The following is a 27632-nucleotide window of genomic DNA, read 5'->3' as shown; positions in this document are numbered from 1 at the left end:
GAACTTTTAATGAACTGTGTATTTTCTTACCCTTTGTCCTTGTGTACCATCACGTCCTGGGGATCCAGATTGTCCAGGAACACCCTAAGATGTAGTGAAAAATAATTTAACAGAAAAGTAAACAACAGTTTGAAAATCAAAATAGTACCTTAAAAAAGCAGTTTTTATATGTAACTGTATTTTAAAATATAGCATACAGTATATTAAGAACTTCATTACACTGAATAAATTGCAAATGAGTATGACAGAATGCTGCATTCTATCCAATCAGATTAGCCTTTTCTCAGAAAGGAGAGCAAGCACTTTACCAAGAATGATCAGCGAGTAACAAAATTTGCTTTTCTCTTATGAAACATAGTGCAGCAGATTAATGTTAGAACATGGGCCAGTTTTGAAAATAAACTCTCACAAAATACTGAGGATATATCAATGATCAGAGCAGTTGTATTAAGCATATGCAATACTGGAAATGCTTCCTTTGTAGCATCTGACACGTTTTCACACAGCAGACAGGTCCATTTCTGAATTCCTTGAGTAGCATGGGTTTTGCCACAAGAATTTAATTTTTCATGCTGTCAGAGCAGGTTAGACTGAGGCTGAAGACAAATTACTCCTTCCATCAGGGCAAAATTTTGGTTTGAAATCCTGTTTCCAAGTACAGCAATGGCTGTGTCCAAAAATGTTTAACAGTGTTCTTCTGCGAGATTAAGTGGGTGTTTTGGAGGAATCAGCCTCAGTTTGCCCAACAATATAAAAAACAACATAGTTTTGAGCTGCATGCTCATTGTTCTCTGTCTCTTTGTTGCATATGAGGTTTCTAATTTTTCAAATTGGTTACCTGAATTATATTCTCACATCTTTCAATGCTTGCAAAGACAAACTGAAGACTTCCCTGATTTTGCAAAAGTCTGTTCAGTGAGACTGCAGAGCAGAATAAGCAGGTTTCAATGCAACAAGAACTCTGACAATGAATACTCATATATCAAAGAAACGTGCTAATGCCTCTGTACATCCATTCCTACTTCACTATTTAATTAAATTTCAGAGAGACGACTCAAGCTAGCATTTTAATTTTCAAACAACCGCTTTGTTACATGCATAGTTACTGGTCCATTGTTTTTCCAGGAATTTTTTCAATGTGTGCATTTAAGTTGTATACAATGTGATAAAAAGAGTAAAGTGAGCATAACACAAAACGTTCTGGCACATGGCTCTGTCTGCATTTCATGTACTATTATAAGATGTAGCTGATGACAGTAGCAGTGTATCTGTGGAACAAATCTATCAATCTTTTTCTGAAGCAATACCTGCACTCCACCTATTATTCCACTCATCACCAAAACACCATCATAGCAACGACTGACTATCTTGTCAGTACTATGTACCATTAGAGAAATTATTTAGCATCTGTGTTATGATGTTATTCAGTATCCAACTGATTCACGTTCAGCAAACTAATCAAGTGCCCCTCGAGAACTGATCAAAAAAAAAAAAAAAATCATTATTGACAGATTTTCTATACTGCACCCGTCACAAGTTCCATCACTCTTTAAATAGAGTGTCCAAATTTGCATATTTGTTTTTACGTTCATGCAACACAAGACTCACCTTAGTTTCAGTTCAGTCTGATTTTGCAGATTATGATATATCTGTATATGTTTTGCATTCTGCGGTATACACTTTACTACTTCTCTAAGCTTGTCATCCACTAATGTGCATTTAAACAGTTTCAGGAAATGTCCTGCAAGCACATTCTCATTCTCTTAGATCCTGCAGACTCAGAGCTCTTAAAGGGGCCACAGAAGGGCAAATTATTAATAGCCAAAAACTTCACCACCCCAACTCTTCAACCACAGAAACTTTCCACTCAACGATCCTCAACGATCAATGTTAGGTCAACTTCTCTTTTCTCTCTACATTTGCTCTTTAGGCAATGTTATTTCTTCCCATGGCTTCTCCTACCATCTCTAAGCTAATAATACACAGATTTTCCTCTTTTACAACCCACAGGTTTCAGCTTTTTTTTTTGTTCTTTATTTCATCTTCTACAATTTCTTGTATTAGGAATTTGGCGTCAAAGCACAGGGCTTGAATATATCACCCTTTCACCTTCAGTCAAAGTCAGGAATCTTGGTTAGATTCTGGACTACTCACTTTTATTAGTCAAATATGCTTTTTCATTGGATCAAACATGTTGTTTCTTTCATTAAGATATTCAGAGGATTTGAACCTTTCGCAACTCTTTGTTCAGGTACTGCTTCTTTACAGGCTTGAAAAATGCAAGTCTCCCCTAATGGGGCTTCTTTCAACTGATTATTGACTTCTCCAGCTCCAACAGAATACAGCTGCTGATTTTGTCAGTTCCTTGTTTCATTCTTACTGCTCTTCTGATTTGTTCTCTTCACTGGCTTCCTGTTGCTGCAAGGTTCCAGTTCAAAACTCTTATCTTGACCTATGGTTCTCTGAATGGGTGATTCTCCCAGTCTCCATTCTTTAATCTCTACATATATCCCTTCAACAAGTATCAATTCTGCCTCTGTCTGTTTGTTAACTGTTCCTCCTCTTGCCAGACATGCCAAGGCAGAAAGGTTACTACAAATCTGTGAAAATGATCTCTCTTTGGCTATTTGAACTGCGCCCAATTTAATCATATTTCACCATCTTGTGAAAACACACCATTTTTAAATATTTTGGAAATTCTTAGTTTCTCTTCTATAGGATAGCTACACTTGTACTGTCTTAGCCTAATTGCTGGTATATTTATATAATAGTAGCAGGATACCTTCTTGCTCTCTGTTTTTGATGTTGTTCTCAGTTGTTTTTGTTGCTTGCACCTTCTAATAATTTTAGAATGTATTATAACTTGGTTTGTAAGTTAGCTTGTATGAAGGCATCTGCTAAATTAATAATAATAATTAAATATAAACACATGCTGCATTAATAAAGATCTCAGTCATCAAACACAGATGTTTCCTCTAATCTCACTACAGAATGATTAGCACTCACACCACTAAGGTCATATGTAATTTTTGTCCTCAGGCCAGAACTCTACTCAACAGTGGCTTATACTGACAACTGTATAGTATACCTGCATATTAAACATGCACACACAAAAAGTAAATCATTGGAACAGTTTTAAAGAGAAGAGGCTATTCAGCCAAGCAGAACTTGCCAATCTTGTTCACCTAACTCTTCCAAAGTGGTACTGAGTTTAGTTTTGAACACAGAAAAATTCCCACTCCCTACTACACTACCTGGCTATTTATTCCATGTGTTTATACCAAGTCTTTAAAGGTCATGTCCGATGTTTTGTGGAGTTGTTGCTCTAGGTTGAAATGGAGGGCTCTCTTTCCATGGGAGTGCACGCTTTCTCTTTGCTGTGTGATTTTTTTATTTCTGGTGTGCAATGCTTCTTTTATTTAAGCCCTTTGCTGTGTCATCTGAAACTTCAATGGGAAATCTACTCCTTTTGACACAAGATGCTGAAGTTTCCTTCTTGAAGTAATGCCTGTTTCTCAGGCCTTTTTAGACTGGGCTCAATGCTTGTCTTGGCAGACTGGATCTCAGTTTTCAGCTACTCAAACAGACAACGGCTCATTATTTTTTTGGTTGCAGGAAGAGAGGCTGATTCAGAGATTTTCAGACATTTTTGTAGAGTGGTTCAAAACTGACCCTATGCACAGTGCCGGATTTAGACTTGATAAGGCCCTAAGCCATTTGAGACATGGGGCCCTTTATAAGTATATATGACAATTGCTCACTCGGACAATTTGTTTTGGGGGCCCCCAAGAAGGCGGGGGCCCTAAGCTATAGCTTGTGTCGCTTATACGTAAATCCTGCACTGCCTGAGAGTTTCCTCACAGTTGCCTTGAAAGAACCACTTGGGAGAGCCAGAAAGTGTCCCTCACAAATCTTCAGTATGGTGCAGGGAGTTTAAGGGAATGTATTGAAGCAGGGCTGCTAAGATTCACTCCACTGCAAGGACGATGATTTATTTATTTTTTCAGTTGGGACTCCAGGAATGCACCCAGTCCTGTCCTGACTTGCCACTCTCAGAAAAAGAGACAAGGAAGCAAAAGGTTTAACCAATAATCAAAATTGAATATATCATACAAAAATATAGGTTAAAATGTAACTAAATAATAAACAAAACCACAATTCCTCCCCGGCAACTAATCTGTGAACCCCAAATTAACTTGATACAGCCAAAAAAACAAGCATAATAAGCACCTAATAATAAACACTAACAATGACGTTCTTAACACAGTCCTAAGACAATTGTAACAGATGATGTGAAATGAAGAAGAAAAAATGAAGCACACCCTCCGATTAAGCACAATGCTCAATCTGACTCAGTATTCACACGACAGGCAGGCACAAGATGGTCCATAAATCCATACAAGTGTGATGATCCAGGATAAAGATGATAATCCACAGATGACAGTATTGCGGGCAAAGCTCCCACTGGCCAATCTTGTCCCGAGCAGCCCCTGCGCTGTCCTTAGACATTCAATCCGGTCCCACAGCAGGGTCTGCTGGGAGCTGAAATTCTTCTTCACGTATCACTGCCTCAGTGCAACTTCATCTGATTAAAGTCTCCTCATAGGCGAATTTTCCTGTCCATAAGAGTTGTCATTCATTGATTTACAGATCTTTGCTCTGGCTTGAGTCCATTTCACACTTTCTTGCTCAAGAAGTCTTACCAAGGAGAACTCTGCAAAGATGTCAGTGGAATTCTGATTTCGACCTTTATTAGATTATCAGATAAAGTACAGGCTGGTCCTGGTAGGAAAAGTTTAGCCCCGTACTTTGGAATGCAAGTAGGGGAAGGCGCAGCTGGATGACTGCTAAATCTGCTGACTAACTGGCCTGGTGTGCCACTAAAGTCTAGCAGAATGGGCAATGCCGACTTTGTCTTTAATATCCTACCTGTTTGGAAGTTGATATCTGTTGTGACATGTCATGCTTCAAAACAAAATTGTCATTAGGCATTGTACCATTTGTGTTTATTATTGTACATCTGTTATGCCATGACCATTAAATGCAAATGATTTTCTTTTAAAGCCACCATATCACAGTGCTTTGCATTGTTTAACATGGATCCAGCAACTTGCAATCATACATGACATTGTTCAACCAATTATTGTGCATTGCTGGTTTCATGCAATTCTATAACTATTACATAACATTTGGTGCTTCTGTTTCTGAAATCAGTCACTTCACTGATGTCTGATATTCATGACTAACTGCGTTGGTTAGTGTGACAACAAATAGCTTCATGTTAGAATGGATTCGTAGAGACCTGTTGTCCCTAACTGTTATCCATAAGGTGACACTAGAGAAGATCCAAGCATTCAGCTTGTCTTCCCTATTACCCGTTTACCAGAACTTTGCAATCAGGAGGTTTACCTGTAATGTTCTTCAACTGATGGTTAACTCAGGGTGTTTGAACCTTCAGTGTTTCCTGCCTCATCTAATGTTACTCAAGGAAGGTCTAAGAGCTCTGAAATCATTCAGTACTTCATGGTGTACTGCTGAGTCCTCAGTGTGCACCAGGGCTTCTTATTGAATTTGGATCAGATCAGAACAGAACTGTCTGGCAACAAAATTACATTAGTCCAGTTTTGTCTGTCATGTGTTAACATAGCCATTTGTGATGAGTTGAGTAGCTAGTGAAGTAGTAGTAACTGTTTAGTAAGCAGTTTCTCAGTTATATCTTCATTTGATACTATATTTTATATAGTACACATTCTAAAGTACCATATAGCCTTTAGTTTGTTTCTTACTGTCACAGGAAGGCTCTACCTGCACACATCTGTGTTTACTAACATTGCTCTTATGACTCCATCTGTGTCCTTTGGGCAGGTGGGCACTCTGTCCATAGGTGAAATTACAAGTTACCATAAAGAGATTGCTTTCCTGCAGAAAGATTCATCACTGATGACAGCAAGCCCCTTTGGAGATCCTACAGGATCATTGTGCTTGCTTCGATGCTTTTTGAATTGTTTGATGTAATGAAGCAAATTATCAAACTTAAATGCTGACATACAAATGTATTTGTGGTGCATTTCTTTATCTATTTTTTGCACCTTCGCAACAGCGTCAGAATGTATTTGAGCCACAGAGAAAAAAAAAATTAGGGACACAGTGAAGAAAAAAGGTCTATTACATGATTAAACTGGAAATTTCGACTTTAATCTCGTAGTTTATTTTGTCATTAAAGTAGAATGTCATAAACATCATCTTAAAAACCATCCCATTTGTTAATCACTACATGCTTCTTGCAACTCAGCGCATCAGCAGGCAGTGACTGTCACACAAAACACTTTAAATTTATGATATTCCAGCTCTCTGCACATTTAAAATCCTTAGATTTATACTTGATATCACTTTCATGATGAAATATGTTAAAGCATGTATGTTTCACTTTACAGATAAATTGTTAAGTTCATTTAAATAACACTGTTAATAATTACACATGTCAGGCGGCATGGAGGTGGGAGTGGTAGCACTATTGCCTCAAAGGTAGTCATGTTCTTGGTGTTCCCTGCCTAGAGTTTGCATGTTTTCCTGTTGTGTTTCCACAGTGTGCTTCAGTTTCATTCCAAGGACATGCAGGTTTGGGGATCTGGTGATTTTAAAATACACCAGGGTATGTGTGCGTTTGTATTCACCTTGCGATGAGCTGATGCCCCATCCAGAGATTGTTTCATGCCCAATGCTTGCAGGAATGGATGTGTCCCTGGATTGATGGTTGTAATCATTAAACCATCTTTTCCAGAGACATTGGGGCATGGTGTCCTGGGAATTTAATGGATGTTTCAGGCAATTCACAACAAAGCAAAGCCAAATGTTGCTTTCTCACCATGATGATATCTCACACTGCCACCTGGTGGAATCTTCCAGATTATGTAAAGTACGCATGCAAGTATAAACAGTACACCACTTGTGTAGCAGTGCCGTCTGCAAGAGCATGTGTTGGAAATTAACTTTTAAATATATGCCATTACAGAATTATTTTCTTCATGGAAATGACACCACTGTCAGGGGCTCGTTTCTTAAGCTGCTTACAAGGCTTCACTTCCTGTGCTTTGTCTCTTTAGTTTCTTGTCATTGTGATCACCTTGATGCCCAGCATTAATATACTTGGGGAGTGGCTAGGATGTATAAATAACAGCTTAGGACAAGCATGAGCGTCTGCAGGGACCCAGCACATTGCGACATCTAATTCAACAGCCCTCACACCCTTAGATGCTGATGTTTCGTTGTTGTGCTTCAAGCCATAATAGATGAGTGGATTAACTTAACTTTGTCAGTTTCTAGGAACATGTCTCGAGAGCTTGGTGATTTATCACTCTCTTTCAACTTTCATCGAGACACAAGGACTTCTTTGCTTAGTATTTTTTCCCATGCTTTTTTATTAAACAACTTTCTCACCCATGTTTGTTAAGCTAGATTCCTTATGTCAGTTAGGTGTATGCACTCTAAATCTATATACAACATGATCCTCTCCTTTAATCACATGTAAGAGATTTAGAAAGAACAATTCCTTGAATCCTATGTTGGGTTTCATTTCTGGAAAGATTTTTCCTTCCAAAATGTGTGTCTTGCAGTATTTCATGATATTGATCTGGGTAACTCTTCTTCCAATTTTATTTTGTATGCTGCCACTATTGCTCTAACATGCTCTATACACAAAGAATACTCTCTATCCTGCGCTTTGCACAATAATTCAAAGATGGGCTGGATTTCCCAGCTTTGTCTTTCAATTCAGGGAGTGGATGTGGAGGTTTTATACGCTAGAGATACTTAATGTTCCACACCAATGACACGCTGGATTTGTCCAGCAATACAGAGGAACTAGATAGGAACTACATAAGAAAGGGCAGAGCAGACTCTTATGTTTAGTGACAAATTACTGTACTTTTAGGAAACAAATTATTCAGCGTATATGTGTGAAGAAATGCTACTGGGACTCATTCACACCATGAGAATAATCCTTTCTAATGCCTCACTGTGATTGTTTTCTCATCATTAGTAAAGTCAAAAATATTTTTTCTTTCCATTTTGTTATTATTTTGTGTGTTTGAGAAGGGAGGATATTTTCTATAATATGTCTTGAGCTTGTGATAAAGTACTTTCTATCTGTCTGTCTTTACATTGACAAAGATTTCTTAGTGATAATAGAATGATATAACACAGACCTTTTAAATTTCTTAAGTAGAATAAATACTGCGCTGTAAATAATTGTACTATAGGTTCCCAACACTGAAGAAAGCAGTCTCAGACCTCAGTGCTAAAGCTATATTACCGTGAATATCTTTCATCTTCAGTACCCATTTACAACAGACACACAAAAGATTATTCAGACAATCTTTACTTCCCTTTAAACACAGCATAATAATGTAAAGTGCCGATATGTGGCACTCATTGTCCAGGCCAGTTGCTAAAGATCCCCTTCCTGTCCAGAGCCTCACTTCCACTGGTGTTTCAGAATCACATTCCAAAATGGAACTGATAATCAGCAATTAGGGACATTCATAACTACATCATATGTGTATAAAAACAAAATTTATATATTGTCAAATTACACTAAAGCAGTGGTTCTGAAACTTGGTCCTGGGGACCCACTGTGGCTGCAGGTTTTTGTTTTAATCAGATTCACAATTGGTGATAATAATCGATAACAACTGATCTCATTTAATTAGTTGGTCTTCTTTACTGTTCTCTTATTCTGCATTCTCCCTTCATTTAACACTAATACTGACAATTAACAACCAGCATAGCAGACACCCAGGATGATGTAAAGCTGTAATGACTTCAGTGTCAGACTCACTAATTAGTAAATAATCAATTATATAACCAGAACACTGGAAAAAGCAGAATTTAAATTAGGTTGAAAATATTGTTAACGACTTAAAAAAAGCTACATAATCCCCATATAACTACTTATTACATTTTAATAAAAATCTACCAAACATATTTTTTGTAATTTCTACTTTGACTCCACAACACATAAACTGGAAAATAATGATTCACTTAATTAGGCTAAGAGTCCAATGAAAAATGGAAGTTGGTTGGAACAAAAACCTGCAGCCACAGTGGGTCCACAGGATCAAGTTTGGGAACCACTGCACTAAAGAATATTTTTGTATTTATTGGAAACTTTATTACCTGCAAACCAGGAGCACCAGGGTCACCTTTGTCACCTTTGTCACCTGGGGAACCCTGTAAATTATAGAAATATGCATATATTACAACAATCCAGGTTACACATTAAATTAAAATGAAGCCCAATATCAAAAGATGAATTAGACAACAAGGCAAGTAAATTATTGATATTAAGATTCTGAAAGTTATTATTTTTCTTTGCCAATACTTTCATTATCAGGGTTAAGGCTCTAATGAAGACTCTTGGAAGACCCAATAACCTTAAATGAAATGAAGAAGGCTTTGGAACTAGATATACTTCATCTTGTAGTAATCACTTTCTTTTCAAAGCAGATACCTCTCTCTATTTTAAATCCCAGATTTGATATGAAGTTACTACAGAAACAGAGAAGATGAAACGCAAGTTCCATCTGTTTTCTGCCGTTAAGGGCACATTTATATGTTGTGTATACTGCAGCACGTATAGTTCAGGTTTTCGGGCCAACAATGTAGACAGCTTCACCTGCCAAAAGTGTTTAGTTAATTACGAGTTGGTCAGGAAAATACATGAATTGGAGGATTGCGTTAGGAACCTGATAGCAATAAGGCAAACCTAAAACTGGATTGACTCGGTTTGTTTAGATAATTCGGCTACTTCTGATTTGGATTCAGTTCCTCCAAGTCCCACTGTAGTCAGTGTGCAGCCAAAATCAGCAGAACCAATTCAGCCACAGGGTGAATGGCTAACAGTAAGATTGGGGTCTAATAAGCAAAATTTTAGTCCCTCGGCACCCAGGTTACCAAATTCAGACCCAGAACAGATTCTCAATCCTTATATTCTACTGAGTTTAAAGAAGACAACACACAATCTAATGCATTTCTAGATACATTACAGATACCACAAACAGACACTTTTAGTAACAGAATTACAAGATGCTATAAAGTCACTTCAAAGCAGGAAAGCAGCAGGCCCTGATGGCTATCCTGTCGAATTTTATAAGAAATTCTCCACTCAGCTACCTCCCCTTTTATTAGCAACATTTACAGAAGCTAGAGACAATCAAATTCTACCTCAAGCTTAACGCCAAGCATTAATCACTGTCTTTCCTAAACAAAATAAGGACTTATTACAATGTGCATCATACAGACCAATTTCACTTCTGAATAATGATGTTAAGATACTCCCCAAAGTCCTAGCTAGAAGGATGGAGAAAGTGTTGCCTTCAGTAATATTACAAGAGTAAACTGGATTTATTAAAGGCCGACACTTAGCTTCCAATCTTCATCCTGTTCAATATAATATATTCACCAACAAAGTCAAACACCCCAGAGATATTATTATCATTGGATGGAGAAAAAGCATTTAACATGATTGAATGGAACTACCTTTTCACTACATCAGAGAAATATGGGTTTGGCACGAACATTTGTGCATGGATCAAACTATATACCAATCCAGAAGCGTCAGTTTGTATTAACAACATTTGTTCAGACTACTTTAAACTAGAATGTGGTACCAGACAAGGATGCCCCTTGTCACCACTGCTACTTGCAATCGCAATTGAACTACTGGCAGTTCACTGTTGAAATACTTATTAGATAAAGGGGACTATCGGAGAAGGACTTGAACAGAAAATTTCTCTATATGCAGATGATATGGTACTGGATATATCAGACCCACAAAATACTGTGCCTGCAGTCTTAACAGCACTTACAGAATTTCAAAAGATCTCTGGTCTCAGAATTAATTTGAATAAAAGTGTACTCTTCCCAGTGAATTCTCCAGCATACAATATCAGATTGGATACCTTCCCTTTTATCATTGCAGATCAGTTTAAATACCTAGAAGTAAATATCACAAGTAAACATAAAGCTCTTTATCAACAAAATTTTGCTGTCTGTATGGATAAAATTAAGCAAGACTTGCATAGGTGGTCAACCCTTCATCTCACTCTAGCTGGAAGCATTAACATTGTTAAGATGAATATCCTTCCTAACCTTCTCTTTTTATTTCAAAACATTCTAATAGACATTAATGAATCATTTTAAGCAATTAGATTCAACCATAACCTCATTTATTTGGAACTCAAAACATCCACGTACCCAAAGAGCGACCCTACAAAGTCCTAAGGCAGTAGGTGGCATGGCTCTACCTAACTTTCAGTTTTATTACTGGGCAGCAAACATACAAACTATAAAAACCTGGACACAAATGAACATACACAGGCTTGGTCAGCAATAGAAATAAAATCATGCAGTACTTCTTTATATTCCCTGCTTTGTGCCCCAATAAATGCAAGTTATTGCCAACATACTAACTACCCAGTTGTGCTTCACTCACTCACAATATGGAACCAATGTAGGAAGCATTTTAAGATAGGGAATCTTATCAGTAGCACCTCTGCATGAGAACCACCCTTTTCAACCCTTGAAAACATATGCAGTTTTTAATATCTGGAAAACATTTGGGATTAAATGTCTTAGAGATCTTTATATAGACAACATTTTTGCATCCTATGAACAATTATATTGCAAATTTAACTTTCCAGCAACACATTTCTTTCACTATCTTCAAATTAAAAACTTTGTTAAACAGAACCTGCCCTATTTCCCTCATCTCGCACCTTCCTATATGCTGGAAAAAATATTGCTCAGTTTTGAGGACTCAGACAGCATTTCTGCAATATATAAAACTAGCAAAATACCCGTGCTTTGCAGCAGAGAAGTAGTGTATTAAATAAGTTATCAAAAAGAAAAGGAAAAATTTTAAAAATAACGTAACATGATTGTCAATGTAATTGTTTTGTCACTGTTATGGGTGTTGCTGTCATCAAGGATTTGATTATCATTATTTCTTTCAATCAGGTTCGTATTTGGACGACGTGTTGTGTTCAAGTTACATTCCGTGTTTGTTAACTGTTGTAAAGATAACAGGTTTCATTCATCGAAGTGTTCACTACCCAAATCGCTACATGTGAATCTTAAGATGTGTAACAGGCATTCCCGGTATTAAGATGTGGAATTGCCTGCGAGTATTTAGCGACAGCATATCTATTAACTTGTGGATTTTTCTGAGAGTATTTAGCGACAGCATCTCTATGAACTTGTGGATTTGCCTACGAGTATTTAGCGACAGCGTGTCTATTAACTTGTCGATTTTTCTGCAAGTATTTGGCGGCAGCATCACGAAGTTGTTTCTGTCTAGCTGAATCAGAAAATGTACCACAATGTCCTTTTTACTGTTTTCTCACAGCTTGGATTGCTGCAGTCATAATTGGATTGAGTTTCATGGTTTGTTTCAATTACGTTAGTATTTGCAGGACTTGTGTTGAAGTGACATTCGGCATCTGTCAAGCGTTGTAAGCATACAACCAACTTCATCGATAACTTCGCATCCAGCTTTTGAGAGTTGAAACATTCATAAACATCAAAGTGTCCACTACTCAGATTGTCACCTGTGAATCTAAGATGTTTAAGAGCCATTGGTGGTTCTCCAAAGGTGTAAAATATTTGGCCATTTTGGTAGACTTGAAAGCGACAACCGAACAATTCAGCGGCAGCCATCAACTCACATGCAGAACCATAGGTGAAGGGCTTAAGCATTTCACTCTTATAGTGCTCCTGTGTAGTATAATTATCTCCTGTACCGTCATCAGTCCACACCTTGAACCTGTCTCAGTCATTCAATACATAACACGCAATGTTCCTCCGGATATCAAGATTGAGCCTGATATGGCCGTGCAATATACTGTATAACACAGAGAATGTAAAAGGCAGGCGGCATCTCCGGGCATGAAAACCACTCGGTAAGTGACAGTTCTTTGATCGATGGTGATCACCTCGATAGACATCTCACTACCCAAATTGCTACTCGTGAATCTAAGATGATTAACAGGCATTCCCGGTATTAACTTGTGGATTTGCCTGCAAATATTTAGCGGCAGCGTGTCTATGAACTTGTGGAACTGCCTGCGGGTATTTAGCGACAGCGTCTCTATGAACTTGTGGATTTGCCTGCGAATATTTAGCATCAGCTTCTCTATGAACTTGTGGAACTGCCTGCGAGTACTTAGCTGCAGCGTCTCTATGAACTTGTGGATTTGCCTGCGAGTATTTAGCGACAGCGTGTCTATTAACTTGTCGATTTTTCTGCGAGTATTTGGAGGCAGCGTCACAAAGTTGTTTACGTCTAGCTGCATCAAAAAATGTACCACGACGTCTGACACGCCTGTTTTTTTTACTGTTTTCTCACAGCTTGGATTGCTGCTGTCATAATCGGATTGAGTTTCATGGTTTGTTTCAATTACGTTAGTATTTGCAGGACTTGTGTTGAAGTGACATTCGGCATCTGTCAAGCGTTGTAAGCATACAACTGGCTTCATCAATAACTTCGCATCATAATAAACGAACAATAAAATCGCGGAGAAGCCATGGATTAAATAAAAAGGCTGCAGGTATCAGCAAGGAGACGTGAATACCGTGGCGAAGCAAAGAAGGGAATGAAGAGACCAGAGCGATGGACGGCCTTATATGGGCAGGCAGTCAATTACGTGGGAGGCATGGGGATGGGGGACACAATATAGGCAGGCAGCCAACTACGTAGGAGGCGTGGTGGTGGGGGACGCAACGCCGCCTCACACGGCAACCGAGCTGCAGGCTATGGACGTATATATGTACATAAGTAGGATTAAACTACGACCGTTACGCGTAGAATTTCGAAATGAAACCTGCTTAACTTTTGTAAGTAACCTGTAAGGAATGAGCCAGCCAAATTTCAGCCTTCTACCTACACGGGAAGTTGGAGAATTAGTGATGAGTGAGTCAGTCAGTGAGGGCTTTGCCTTTTATTAGTATAGATATATACATTTATATGTCACTTATATAAAAGCCAAATCAAATGTTACTTATCTTGATTTATTTACTTATCTTACTACAGCATAAAGTCACAAGTATACTGCAGATCTTCCTCTGTTTGATTGTCAAGGGCATGCTCTCAAATTACACGTGTAATGCCATGAAAAATACCTGCTGACAATTTAGTACACGAGCAGTGGTACGAGAATGCAGTTAGACTTTTTTGGGGCATATACACCACACTAGTATTTAGATCTGGACAGTGTAGCGTTTGTGAGCTCTTTAAGCCGTGTGGTTTCTTTCAAGGACAGGTGATTGGCAGGACGACGCCAGACTTTGTCCTGTATACAAACGGTGCTATCTTTCACCTTTACGCCTGGTGCAGCTGTGTTGTTCTAATATGTGAGTGGACGTTTCTTGCGGGGAGGGCTTCTGTTCTCTTTCTCTGATCTGAGTTCACCTCTGTTATAGCGCGTCTTTATTTAAAAAACAGCAGTGTCTGATCGGGGCGAGCGTGAACGCGAAAGACAGAATAAAACTGAATAAAAAATGCTAACTTTGACAAGCACTATAAATTTACAGCAGCTGTTACAGACACAAATCAAATGTATGTTTTTATTGTATAATATTAACAATAAGTGCAGCTTTCTACTTAAAACGGTAAACTTGAGAAGCTGTCAGCATCGAACCCAGAAGCTGTTTATTGGGAGACAGCAGTTCTTAGCATTGCACCACACAAAGTGGCATATCAACCGCTTACCGTAACCTGCTTTCTTTTTTCATCGGTTATATTTTTGAATAAAAGTGCACTTGTTTTTTTATACTTGTACTTTTTGTGAAAGTGTTTACTTGATATTTGGACTTCAGGCTTCACATCTTATACATGTCATAAAGATGGTCATTTACTTTTTCTTCACTATTAGTACTTAGACTTACCTTGCTTAACTGGAAGTATCCTAACCCACCTTTGTTAAGTCAGTGGGTAACTGAAGTTACATACTATTTGAAATTGGAAAAAATCAAATTCTCTCTTGGTGGATCTGTTTAAAAACTTTTCTAAAACCTGATGGGATCTAATTAATAATATTTTAGGATAAGCACTTCAACTGGAGAGAAATACTCCTTTGCCTCTATACTACTCTCAAAAATTTCACTCTGGGTGTTGGCCTTTCTCTCTTTCTCATGGGGGTTTAGTCTTGTTAAGTTTGACTTAATAGTATGAAATGTTACATGCTTTAAATACATTCAATAAAAGTAAAAATAAATAAATAAATTAATTAAAAGAATTTCCCTGGCTGGGGACCCTCTAGGACAAGTTCTGGTACGCTTTATTTTTTTAAAATTTTACTATGTAAAGGGTGAGTGCTGAACAGTTCACAGGTGTTCCTGGTCCCATTTTTTACAAAGTAAAGTTTGTTTTAAATAAGGCGCTCAGTTACTTTATAATGGGATCATGTACAGGTCAGCTTCAAGAAGAACACTCATAGGATTCTGTAGCAGTAATAATGCATTACAATTCAGAAAGTAATAAGGTAAAAATAAGGTTAACCAGTTTTACAATGGCTGATGTGGCCTGAAGCATGTTAAATGTTTTAATAAATTAAAATAGGAAGCCATTTAGGAATGAAAGACAAAAGAAATGTGTTGTTATTATAGCATTACTGAATTAATGAAAAAATATACAGCCTAAAATGGACTGTATGGACATTGTATGGCCACTCACTTATCATCGGTCTCCACTGGTTAGACTGCTCTGGCTAAATTGGCGGCATGTTTTTATCCTTTTCTGGGTATAGGAGTTGGGCAGGAAAGTGATGCCGAGCACAGAGAAGACATGAAAAGAAAAGTTACTAAAAGTTAAGTAAAACAGAATGACAAACCTTGCTCTCTGAAAAAAGAAGTACTTGAGATTGCCTGGGGGTAAGGTGCCAACTGACATCACATCTTCGAGTGGATCAGGTTGGGAGTATGCGTTGATAGCGCATTGGCACCCCACCACACGATGAACCACTTGGATTGGGACCCGAGTGCAGCAGGTGATACCTCAGCACCACAATAGAGCATACAGTGAAGAAAAGAGCCAATATGATTCCCTGCTGACTCATCATATTGATGATTCAACTGTGCGTTCATACATAAAATCCTTCCTGTTAAAAAGTATTGGAACCTAATCAGAATCCTGTTTTTAACACTAGAAGCACCACAGCTGATGTGACGTGGCATTGGGTTTTAAAATATTTAATGATTTCATCCGAGTGCACATCACACCCCTGTCCTTACTTGAATTTCCTAAATAACTGAACTGCAAATACAAATGCAGCAATTCCCTAAAATCCTATTCAGACAATGTGATTACATTTTTCTTAGTTTTTTTAAACAAAGGCTTAAATTTACCACCACAAAAAACACTATTGAAGATTGGTACTGATGTGTGAATAGCTGTCTCTCTACACCAGTAAAAACTTGAGTGCATTTGTACATTCTTTTCACTTTGGAAAATCAACTCTAGTCGCTGTTTTACAGGTTACTGCTGGTTCCTACAGAATGTGAATTGCTGTTTCTCTCTCCTCCAGATAACTATACAATAATCACAGAAAAAATATCACTTATAATCACACACATTTTTTCAGTAAAAGTAATAAAAAATATAAGCTAATCTGAAAACTATCTGTGCTACAGTTATTCCAGATGGCAAAAAGGTATATAATCGCACTGCAATATTTTCACAGAATTTGTAATATAAAGTTCAAAACCAGCATTAGTTTAACGCAGGGAAAGAGAACATGCAAGATCACATTATGGATGGTGTGATACATGAGTGAAGAGGCTTGCATTCAGTGCATCCACAGACACTGCAGAACCAACAAAGTATCCAAACATGTAAATGAACAGTGGGCTTTTTTTGTGAAAAAGGAAATATTAATGTAACTTGGTATTTGACCATGAATGAGGTGTCCTCTCAGGAAAAAAAATACATGATTTGAATAGCGCTTTACCGAAATGCTTACATATACAGTAATCCCTTGCTATATCGCGCTTTGACTTTCGCGGTTTCACTCTATCGCGGATTTTAAATGTAAGCATATCTAAATATATATCATGGATTTTTCGCTGGTTCGCTTTCTGCGGACAATGGGTCTTTTAATTTAGGTTACATGCTTCCTCAGTTTGATTGCCCAGTTGATTTCATACAAGGGATGCTATTGGCGGTTGGCTTAAAAGCTACCCAATCAGAGCATGTATTACATATTAACTAAAACTCCTCAATGCTATAAGATATGCTTCCCGCGCGGTGCTTGTTTGCTTCTGTCTATCTTTCTCACTCTCTCTGCCTGACGGAGGGGGTGTGAGCAGAGGGGCTGTTTGCACAGAGGACACGGACGCTCTTCTACAAAATGCCGCTTTATCGCGGTGCTTCTGTATACTTAAAAGCATGTATTGATTTTTTGATTGTTTGCTTTTCTTTGCGCTCTCTCTGACATTTTCTGCTCCTGACGGCGCTCCTTCAAAGATAAGATATATTTGCTTTCTTTTAATTGTGAGAAAGAACTGTCATCTCTGTCTTGTAATGGAGCACTGTTTAAACGTTTGACTAAAGGGTGTTATTTCATGTCTAGAGGGCTCTAATAATGTTAACAGTGTGGGAGAGTTTATAAGGGCTTAAAATATATAAAAATAAGCATACAAACATATGGTTTCTACTTCGCGGATTTTCACCTATCACGGGGGGGTCTGGAATGCAACCCCCGCGATCGAGGAGGGATTACTGTATATTAAATCACATACATACACTCACAATTATTTTATGTTGCTACTGTCATGCACGTGCGAATAGTAGGACGTTGTATGGACCAAGTGAAGGTAAATCCATGCCAGGCCAGGGGGTGGAGCAGTGCACTAAATCTTCTCTTGTTATCTTTACAGAGCAGCAGTGGGGGAACCTATCTGAGTTAACTTCCGGTTCCGGTGTCTCGAATGACATCGGAAAATGGTCACTTCCGGTTCCCCATGTTATTTCCGGTCTGACTATTTAAAACCGCCATATTTGCAACTCAACTTCAGTTCTGTTTTGGACTCAGTCTTATGGTTCCTTTCAAAGCCTTTTGTAGCTAGGGATATTATACAGGTGGCTGCGCCAAACCTTTTTAAGTGTGTCGAGTATGATCATTTTACACTATTCAAATATGAACTGCTGGCTGCCTCTTCTCCAAATAGTGAAGAGAAACAGGGAAGAGAAAAATCCAGAAGTTAAATAGAGCAAAGGAACTGAAAAAAGGTCAGGATGAAGCTGAGCCAGTGTGACAGAAATGAGAAAAGCAGTCAGGAAGTGGCCTTGAAGGCATTCTGTTGAGCGCGCAAGGATCATGAGCAACCATCAACTCTGAACAATTCCCTGCTGAAGGTCAAGGGAGTAAGGAGCAGGCTTCCATGCAGGAGACAATGCAACGGTGGCAGGAAATCAAGGTAGGCTTGTGGTGACTGAATGGTGTGACTGTAGTTCAAACCAATTTGAGGGAAGACTGCTCTTATCGGAGGGTGTCTCTGCAACCTGAGCACATCTAGTCAGGAGAGCAGAGGAGATGAGATTTTTAGACAGAAGTACATAGGCTTATGAAGGTTTTTAAAACAGACAATTCCTGAGTTTTTTAAACCCGAAAGATTTTAACTGTATTAATTTATTTAATGACTTATTTTAATCTTTACTAAGGATGCAATTTTATCTAAGTATTCATTGAAGAATATTTATTGGATTGACTGCACTGTACTTTATTTTGATTACTTTGTGGTTGGAATAAAAAATACTAAGCACTTGTAAATGTTTGTGCCCGGTTCATCTTTGGATGCATCTATCGATAGCCTCAGGTTTAAGGAGGTGATACCAGCTTGGCTCATATGTTAGTGATTGAAATACAACTCGTATACAAAAGAAAACTGCCTGAATTTTTTGCATGTATAAAACAAGTAGAGCTCCCACATTTACTTGTTCTTTTGATACTTAAGTACATTTAATATCAGAAACATCAGAATCTTAAATTTGAGTAGTATTTTCATGGGCAAATTTTATTTTAACTTAGGTTATTTTCCAGAAAGATAACTCTACTTTAACTCAAGTACAGCTACTAAGGACTTTATATAACATTGTCTATTGCAAGAAATTTCTGAGCAGAATCAGTGTGCACTTCTTCCTGGCAGGGTGTTGCTATTTCTTGTATCACTTTCTTTTAAGTTTCTTAACTGGGGTGGTGATTTTTTTTTTTAATTGCTGACCATCCTGGTAAATTTAAGATTAATGAAATAATTACCAGGTATTTTTGGGGGTCATGGGAAAGGGTGTGAAAGAATATTTTGCCTTGTGAGGCCTGTATTAGAAACTAAAATGTACCTGGTTATCTATTGTAACCATTACTAAATCCAGTTAGGTCTTAGCAGCAAATGGTTGGATTTTGTAACTGATCTACCTCCCTCCAAGGGTAACACAATTATTCTAGTAATTGTAGAAAGATTTTATATGGCAGCATACCTTGAAATTTTTGGATAGTTTTTATTAAATAATAATTTAGTTAATACTTTAGTAATAAACCCCTATATTCCCACAAATATTTTTGCTTTCAAAAATGTATTTTATGAACGAATACATTTTTAAAATGAACAGCTCATAGCAGAGCCCTCCCTCTAATGTGGAACCTCTGGATGCGCCAATCTGGCTGGCCATGAAAATAAAGATAAAAAGAACTCAACAGTGGTGGAGTATTGAAATCGGCAAAGCAAACCCAGGATAGCTCTTCAGGACCATAACTTCACTGGTGAGCTATTTCTACAATAAGGACTAGAAAAGGTTTTAAATTAGACACATGAAAGACTGGATATATTTTAAAATAAATGGGAAGGGACAGCCTATAGCAAATAGACCAAAAACTTGTCAAGGACTATGTTGGGCCTGATATAACGGAGACCTAGCTTTTAAAATGGAATCCTCTGACGAATGTCTCGTGTAGTGAGTCACACCCTCTGCCCAGTTCAAACCTTTAAAGCTGATCATCTTTTGTAATCAGGAAATTGTTTGGTAGTATTTTCATATCTCTGCAGGTTTTCTTGTACTAACATCCAGACTTCTTTAAACCTTGAAACGTTCTCAGACAAACTAGGGATGCTTCAACAAATTGAGGCAATACCCATTAAATTATTTTGAAACCCAAACAAATCTTCAAAAGGAGATATTCCTATATCAGAATGATAAAAAAAATTCTAGGAAGTTCACCCTACAGCCAAATATTTTTCCAGGCATCGTAATTATTTCATCTTATAAACAGTATACATTTTACCAAGTCTCTGGTTACCCACTCTGTTTATCCATTTGCTGGAGAGTGATAACCAGAAGTCAAATTTAGAGTATACTCTAAATTATCATACAATAATTGCTAGAACCTGGAGATAAACTTCTATCTGAAATTATTGATGAAGGAAAACCATAGGGCTTAAAACGTATACAATATCAGCCATCTTTTCAGTTGTTGGAAGCATTTTAAATATAAAATGTGCATTCTTGGAAAAACAATCAAATATTATTAATATAGGTGTAATATTCTGTAAGGTTGGAAGTTCAATAATGAAGTTTATGCTGATACATACCCAGGATCTATTGAAAGCAGAGATGGGTTGTAACAATCCTAGTGGATGACCTGAAACACATTTAAACCTGGCGCAAAATTCACAAGCCATTTTACCTAATCAAAGCTGAGTGAATTGCGGAAAATGCAGTAACTCAAATCAGTTATCTTGACTGGAAAAACTGTATATCAGAGAAACTTATCAAGGTCACAATTACCCCATTCAGTTTTCCCTTTGACTTCCAGATAACAACCAGAGGTAATATTAATTGAACAACCCTAACTTTCACAAAATAAATTTCAAAATTGGAAAGCAAATTGAGCTCCTCAATCTGAAGCATTGCATGTTAGAAAACCATGCAGGCACACTATCCTTTGTAGGAAGATATAAGATAACTCTCTGGCCATTTGTAACTCCTTTAAAATGAGTATATTTTGAGAGTCTACCTACCACAATTAAAATTGTCTTAAATCACTTAGAAGAAGATAAATCAGTGATAAAATCCATTGACATTGTTTTCCATGGTTGCGGAGGATCTGGTAAAGGTTGCAAACCAGCAGGCAAACCATGAGATTACTTAGCCCTGCAACAAACCTTACAAACTGTAATGAAATCAAAAGTATCCTTGGGCATTTTAAGCCAGCAGAAATACTCCTTAATTATTTCCAGGCTGGACAAATTCAGGAGGTACATCATATGACAGAAATTTTCAAGACAGAAATTTTGTCTTGTTTAGAGATATTATTTTGTATAGTCTTCACTTTGTACAAAAATTCATCAGAGGACAAAATCACTGCTTTACACAAAAAATCTCTGGAGATAGGGTTGTCTCAAAATGCATTTAATCTTCTAATTTAGCTTAAAAATTAGACTTTTAGATCTCTCATTACTGCCTTTTAATTCTGACTATTGGAATCATTTTTGTCTATGAAAAGTCTTGCTGTCAAACTTTTGCTTCCAACATGCAAGAAAACTCCCAATTTTGTCATGGCAGATACTGACTATCTATATTTTATTGCTGAATACAACTGGTGCTATTTGCGACTCAAGTGAACAAGGTCCAGTAATGCCTGGAATTCCTCTGTTCTAAAATTCTAGATGTCTGTTGTTCCATGGTGCTTTCTCTTGCTCTTCGCATATTGTCTTTTCTCCAGTGCCTTTTACATTTCCTTTCATAGGTGCTGTGTTTAGGTTGGTGGCCCCTCTGTATAATTAAATCTTAACTAATCATTGTCCTTACTACTCAGGATGGGGTGGGGTAACTTTTGGGTAAGAATGTTGGTGCTGTTTGGTACCTGACTGATATATATGCAGTGGACTTCACAGATTATACTGTATACAGTGATCCCACTTTCGTGGTTTCACTCCATCGCGGATTTTAAATGTAAGCATATCTAAATATATATAACAGATTTTTCGCTGGTTTGCGGATTTCTGCAGACAATGGGTCTGTTAATTTATGGTACATGCTTCCTCAGTTTGTTTGCCCAGTTGATTTCATACAAGGGATGCTATTGGCGGATGGCTTAGAAGCTACCGAATCAGAGCATGTATTACATATTAACTAAAACTCCTCAATGATATACGATGTTTGCTTTTCTCTGTCTCTCTCACTCTCTCTGCCTGACGGAGGGGGTGTGAGCAGAGGAGCTGTTTGCACAGAGGCTGTTTGCCTAAAGGATACGGACGCTCCTCTAAAAAATGCTGCTTTATCGCGGTGCTTCGGCATACTTAAAAGCTCAAAAGCACGTATTGATTTTTTGATTGTTTGCTTTTCTCTCGCGCTCTCTTTCTCTCTGACATTCTCTGCTCCTGATATGCATTCTTTGAAGAGGAAGATATGTTTGCATTATTTTAATTGTGAGAAAGAACTGTCATCTCTGTCTTGTCATTGAGCACAGTTTAAACTTTTGACTAAAGGGTGTTATTTCATGTCTAGAGGGCTCTAATAATGTTAACAGTGCGGGAGAGTTTATAAGGGCTTAAAATATATAAAAATAACCATACAAACATATGGTTTCTACTTCGCAGATTTTTATCTATCGCGGGGGGTTCTGGAATGCAACCCCCACGATCGGGGAGGGATTACTGTATTGAGAAATTATTCATAAGTATAGAATACATTGTACTTAGTGGAAAAAACATTAAAAGATTTTGAAGTCTCGCTTTTAATTAGTATTATAAATAAAAACTGTTGCATATTCTTTTAATGATAATAAAATAAGCATGTCTAAAATAATGTATGCCACATTTAAAACTCTTACAGGAGGTCCTTGTATAGAATGTCCACTTGGTCCCTGAGGTCCTGGGGGCCCCTGTGGCCCTGGTGACCCAACTTCTCCCCGAGGTCCTTCAGGTCCCTTTAAAGCAAGAAAAACAAGAATGCATGTATATAAACTGTTGCATGCATGGCCTTAAGGTAAGACAAAAAAACTTAATCACATATTAGACTGTCTTAGTCTAGAGACTTTACAAGGTAGGATGGAATAATGAGTGATATACAAGTTCATTAGACAGCATACTCAAGCAGACACCCAAACAGGACTTCATGCTCTTCAAATCAGCCCATTTCAAAAAAGCTCTTCTATTTTAATTACTCTATACAATATACAGTACTTCACTGTTAAATGGAATGCTGGAAGATGTCAATCAACTTTAGAAAGACGGCTTTTTTACGGCAGCCGAATTTATCAAATTTTTCATCTTTCTCAAAAGCATTAAAAATTACTCACTTGTGGACCTAATTCTCCACGTTCCCCTCTTGGACCTCTGATTCCTGGCCCACCCTATCAAGAAAAAAAGTACAAATTTACTATAAGCCTCATTTATTTAACTACTTCTAGCAAAGAACTTAATATTGAGGTAACATAACTGTGTAAAAACAAGAATATACAATATGATACAAATTATATTATTGTATAGCGCTCTTTATTGAATGTAGGAGCAGAACATTTTGAACAATTTTCAATTAAAATACAATTATACTAATTACTAAATACAGAACTGGTGCCCATATAAATGCGGATTTGTTAAATCACACAAAGACCTGGTAGTAACTGATCAAACATGGAAACCAAGAATATTTGTCCATAAATTGGTTGATGAGCTATGGCCAGTTGACAATGGTTGAGATTAAAATTATAAAAGAGAAAGTCAAAAATAAAGTTATAGTCCTGGAGACCTCAGCTAACTAGCCGCCAACCCACTCCTGGGTTTTCTATAGTAGAGTCTGTGTTGGCAGTCCAATCAGTTAAGAAAATCTTTCCGATATCATTTTAAATGAATTGAAATGTTTGAGATTAATGATCAATCTGATATTTCTTGAATGCAACTATAGTCTACCTTGAGACTGTTTGTTTTGAATGTTATTTGTGCCTTATTCTAACTACAGTAGGCATACTGTATAAATGATAATTTGTCCTTTCTCAATGGGAAAAACACTATATAAAACAAAGTTATGCGACTGTGATTTGAAATTTGCCTCAGTTATTTCTCTAGAATAAAAGGGTAATGAAAGAAAACTATATGTGCCATTCCCATATTGAAACTGACAGCTAACTGAAGTATGTTTTAGAAGCCTAACCAAGTCTTAGATTAAAATTTTTAAAATATAACATTTAATATAAAACATTTTTAAATATAAGCTGGTTTCACTAAAACACATTGTTAATACTGACAGAAGAACGCCACCACACCTAAGGCATTAAGGACAGAAACACATAAGTTTGCTATTCTCATTAACTATACAATATTAACACTTTAAGATAAAGACACACCCTAGAATTACTTTCTGAAATAGTGTACAATACATGACCTAAGGAGTGAAAGCCAAGGGATGGACGTACAAAAGAAGAGAAATGTTGACCAAAGGATTTAAAATGGTTATATTTTTGAAAATTAAGTAATATATTTAATTGGTGCTTTTCAAGTTGGAATACAAATTTTTAATAAATACTCTCATCCAAGGAAAAAAAAGCTGTGCAAATCCTTACTGGTGGTCCAGGTGGCCCTGCTGGACCTTTGCTGTCCTGAGAGCAGGTGCAGGCATGTGGCAATGCAGAACAGTTCTCTTCAATTCTCTAGAATAGAAGCAAAATTACCATGACAAAAATATATACAAAGTAAAAGTATCTGTAACATACATACTTATGGATCTTTATGGTTCAATTGTGATAAAAACACTTTAAAATTATTACTTTTTTACAAAAGCCTTTCTTAATTCATTGTGAAGTACTTAAGTGTCATCTGTCCACATGTTCTGCTGCTTGTCACATGGGTTTCCTCTACAGACTCTGACCTCTTCCATCAACCCAGAAACATACCTTTAGGTTGACTGGCAGATTAAAATCACTGAATAGATTGAGTACTGTACAGCAGAGATGTAATTACAATTGAAGTAAAACAATGGTTAAAAGTGATGATCAAAAAAGAAATTTATAGAAAATTGGAAACAGTATTCGAGTGCACACTTCACTCAAGTGGAGACTTCATACACTTAATTTTTGGAATGACTAATTAAACTCTGGGCGGCACAGTGGCGCGTGGTAGCGCTACTGCCTTGCAGTTAGGAGACCTGGGTTTGCTTCCCGGGTCCTGCCTGCGTGGAGTTTGCATGTTCTCCCCGTGTCTGCGTGGATTTCCTCCGGGTGCTCTGGTTTCCTCCCACAGTCCAAAGACATGCAGGTTAGGTGCATTGGCGATCCTAAATTGTCCCTAGTGTGTGCTTTGTGTGTGTGTGTGTGTGCCCTGTGGTGGGCTGGCGCCCTGCTCGGGGTTTGTTCCTGCCTTGCACCCTGTGCTGGCTAGGATTGGCTCCAGCAGACCCCTGTGATCCTGCGTTAGGATATAGCGGGTTGGACAATGACTGACTGACTAATTAAACTCTTATGTCAAATCTGCAAGCTGCTGCACATACTTATAGTGAATTCAGGAAGTATTCAGACCCCTTCACTTTTTTGTACACTTTATTGCATTTTATATTAAATTTTAAATGGGTACATTTGTAATTTATACAGGTCAATATACATTCAGTTTTTCATAATAACAAAGTAAAATCATGCTTTCAGACAGGTTTGCAAACTTTCTCAAAATCAAAAACTGAAAACTCTCAATTATATAAGTATTCAGACCCTTTGCTGTGGCACTCCAAATTGTGCTCAGGTGCATTCTGATTGCTTTAATTTATTCATTAGGTGTGTCTAGAATTTCACTGAAGTCCTCCTATGAAAAATTGAATTGAATTGGCATAGTTTAGAAAGGCATGCACCTGTCCGACAATCTACAATGAATGTCAGGACAAATAGCAAACCAAGGAATCCAAAGTCTGTAGACCTCCGCAATCAAATTTTGCTGAGGCACAGATCAGGTCAAGGGTATAAAACAATTTCTAAAATCAGACTATTTCCAAGCGCATTCACTATGTCATCAATAGGTGTGAAACTGAATAAGTTTGGAACCAACAGGACTCTTCTCTGAGTTAGCCATCCAGCCAAACTGAGTAACCGGGCAAGAAGGGCTGTGGTCAGGAAGGTGAACAAGAACCCAATAGTAACCGTAATAAAGCCTCAGAAGTCCTTTGCAGAGATAGATCAGCAAAGCAATCAGACGTTTATGGTAGTGGCCTAACAGATACCACTCTCGAGTCAAAGGCACAGGACAGTCCGCATATACTCTGAGAGCATGTAGAAAAAGATTCTTTGGTCTGATGAGGCAAAAACTGAAATCCTTGGGGAAAAATTTCAAACACTATGCCCATTGACGATCAGGCATTGCTCATCACCTGCGTACTACTGTACCAACACTGCGGAAAAACATTATGGGGATGCTGCTTCTTAGCGGCAATGACAGGAAAGGCTGGTCAGGATTGAAGGAAGGATGAATACAGTCACATGCAGAGAGGTCCATCCATCCATCCATTATCCAACCCGCTGAATCCAAACACAGGGTCACGGGGGTCTGCTGGAGCCAATCCCAGCCAACACAGGGCACAAGGCAGGAACCAATCCTGGGCAGGGTGCCAACCCACCGCAGTGCAGAGAGGTCCTTCAAGAAAAACCTGCTCCAAAGTGCAGGCAACCTCGCATTGGGGCAAAGGTTCACCTCACAGTGACAATGGGCCGAAGCATACAGACTGGACAGTGCTGAAGTGCTCACTGTCCTTGACTGGGGTAGTCAAAGCCCAGACTCAGATAGCAGGGGTGTCGAACTCCGGGCCTGGAGGGCCGCAGTGTCTGCAGGTTTTCATTGTAACCCTTTTCCTAATCATTGACCTGGATTCACTGCTAATTAACTTCCTTTCCCTTCATTGAAATGGCCCTGTTTTTAAGGATTCAGACATCAGAATTGATTCGTTTCTTTATTAAATGACAGCCAAACAGAAATGAGATGTGAAACGAGCCACAAGATGACAAGCTAAACTGAAACGTCAAACTCCAACCAATTTCACTCCATCCAGTTTCTTAATGAGAAGCCAATTCTTGCTGTTCATTACACTCGTTATTTAATTCCACAGCTTGTTGCTGCTCTCATTCCACCACAGCAGACATTTCTAAAACTGCTGATTTTCTGTTTTTTCTAAGAACACTATTAAAATGTTTGGGTGACCTCGGAGATCAACCTTACTGAGACCTCCACCTTTCTTTATTTTCACAAATTGTGTGATGGACACAGGTGAGCTGATCATGTGGAGGCTTATTTCGTGTCTCATTATTGTTTGGCTGCTAATTAAGGAAAAAGAGACAACTAAGGGGCCTGAGTGAAGTTTAATTAAAACTAAAGAAAAAGAAGTTAATTAGCAGCTAAAAATGGTCACTAATGAAGAAGATAGTCAGAATGAAAACCTGCAGCCACTGCGGTCCTCTGGGACTGGAGTTTGACACCCGTGATCTACGGAGAGATCTGAAGATGGCAGTTTAAAGACACTTCCGATCCAATCTAAAAGAGCTTGAGAGTATCTGCCAGGAGGAATGGGATTCACTGTCCTAATCCAGGTGTCTAAAAATTGTGGAGACTTTCTCATG

The 27632-nt window shown here is 37.9% G+C and overlaps 1 protein-coding gene across 3 annotated transcripts in view; it reads right to left on the bottom strand.

Moving 5' to 3' along the window:
• col14a1a (collagen, type XIV, alpha 1a) overlaps positions 1–27632 on the bottom strand; it is a 501463-nt gene that overhangs the window by 71249 nt on the left and 402582 nt on the right. For all 3 annotated transcript variants that reach the window (XM_039736768.1, XM_039736767.1, XM_039736766.1), the window contains exons 33-37: positions 24606–24692; positions 23346–23399; positions 22878–22973; positions 9175–9228; positions 31–84 (exon numbers count right to left, since the gene is read on the bottom strand). In XM_039736768.1, the coding sequence (XP_039592702.1) occupies positions 31–84; positions 9175–9228; positions 22878–22973; positions 23346–23399; positions 24606–24692 (345 nt within the window). The remainder of the gene's footprint in view (positions 1–30; positions 85–9174; positions 9229–22877; positions 22974–23345; positions 23400–24605; positions 24693–27632) is intronic.

Source organism: Polypterus senegalus, chromosome 15 (assembly GCF_016835505.1).
Source record: "Polypterus senegalus isolate Bchr_013 chromosome 15, ASM1683550v1, whole genome shotgun sequence".
Classification (NCBI taxonomy): Eukaryota; Metazoa; Chordata; class Cladistia; order Polypteriformes; family Polypteridae; genus Polypterus; species Polypterus senegalus.
This window is presented reverse-complemented; position numbering and strand designations above follow the sequence as displayed.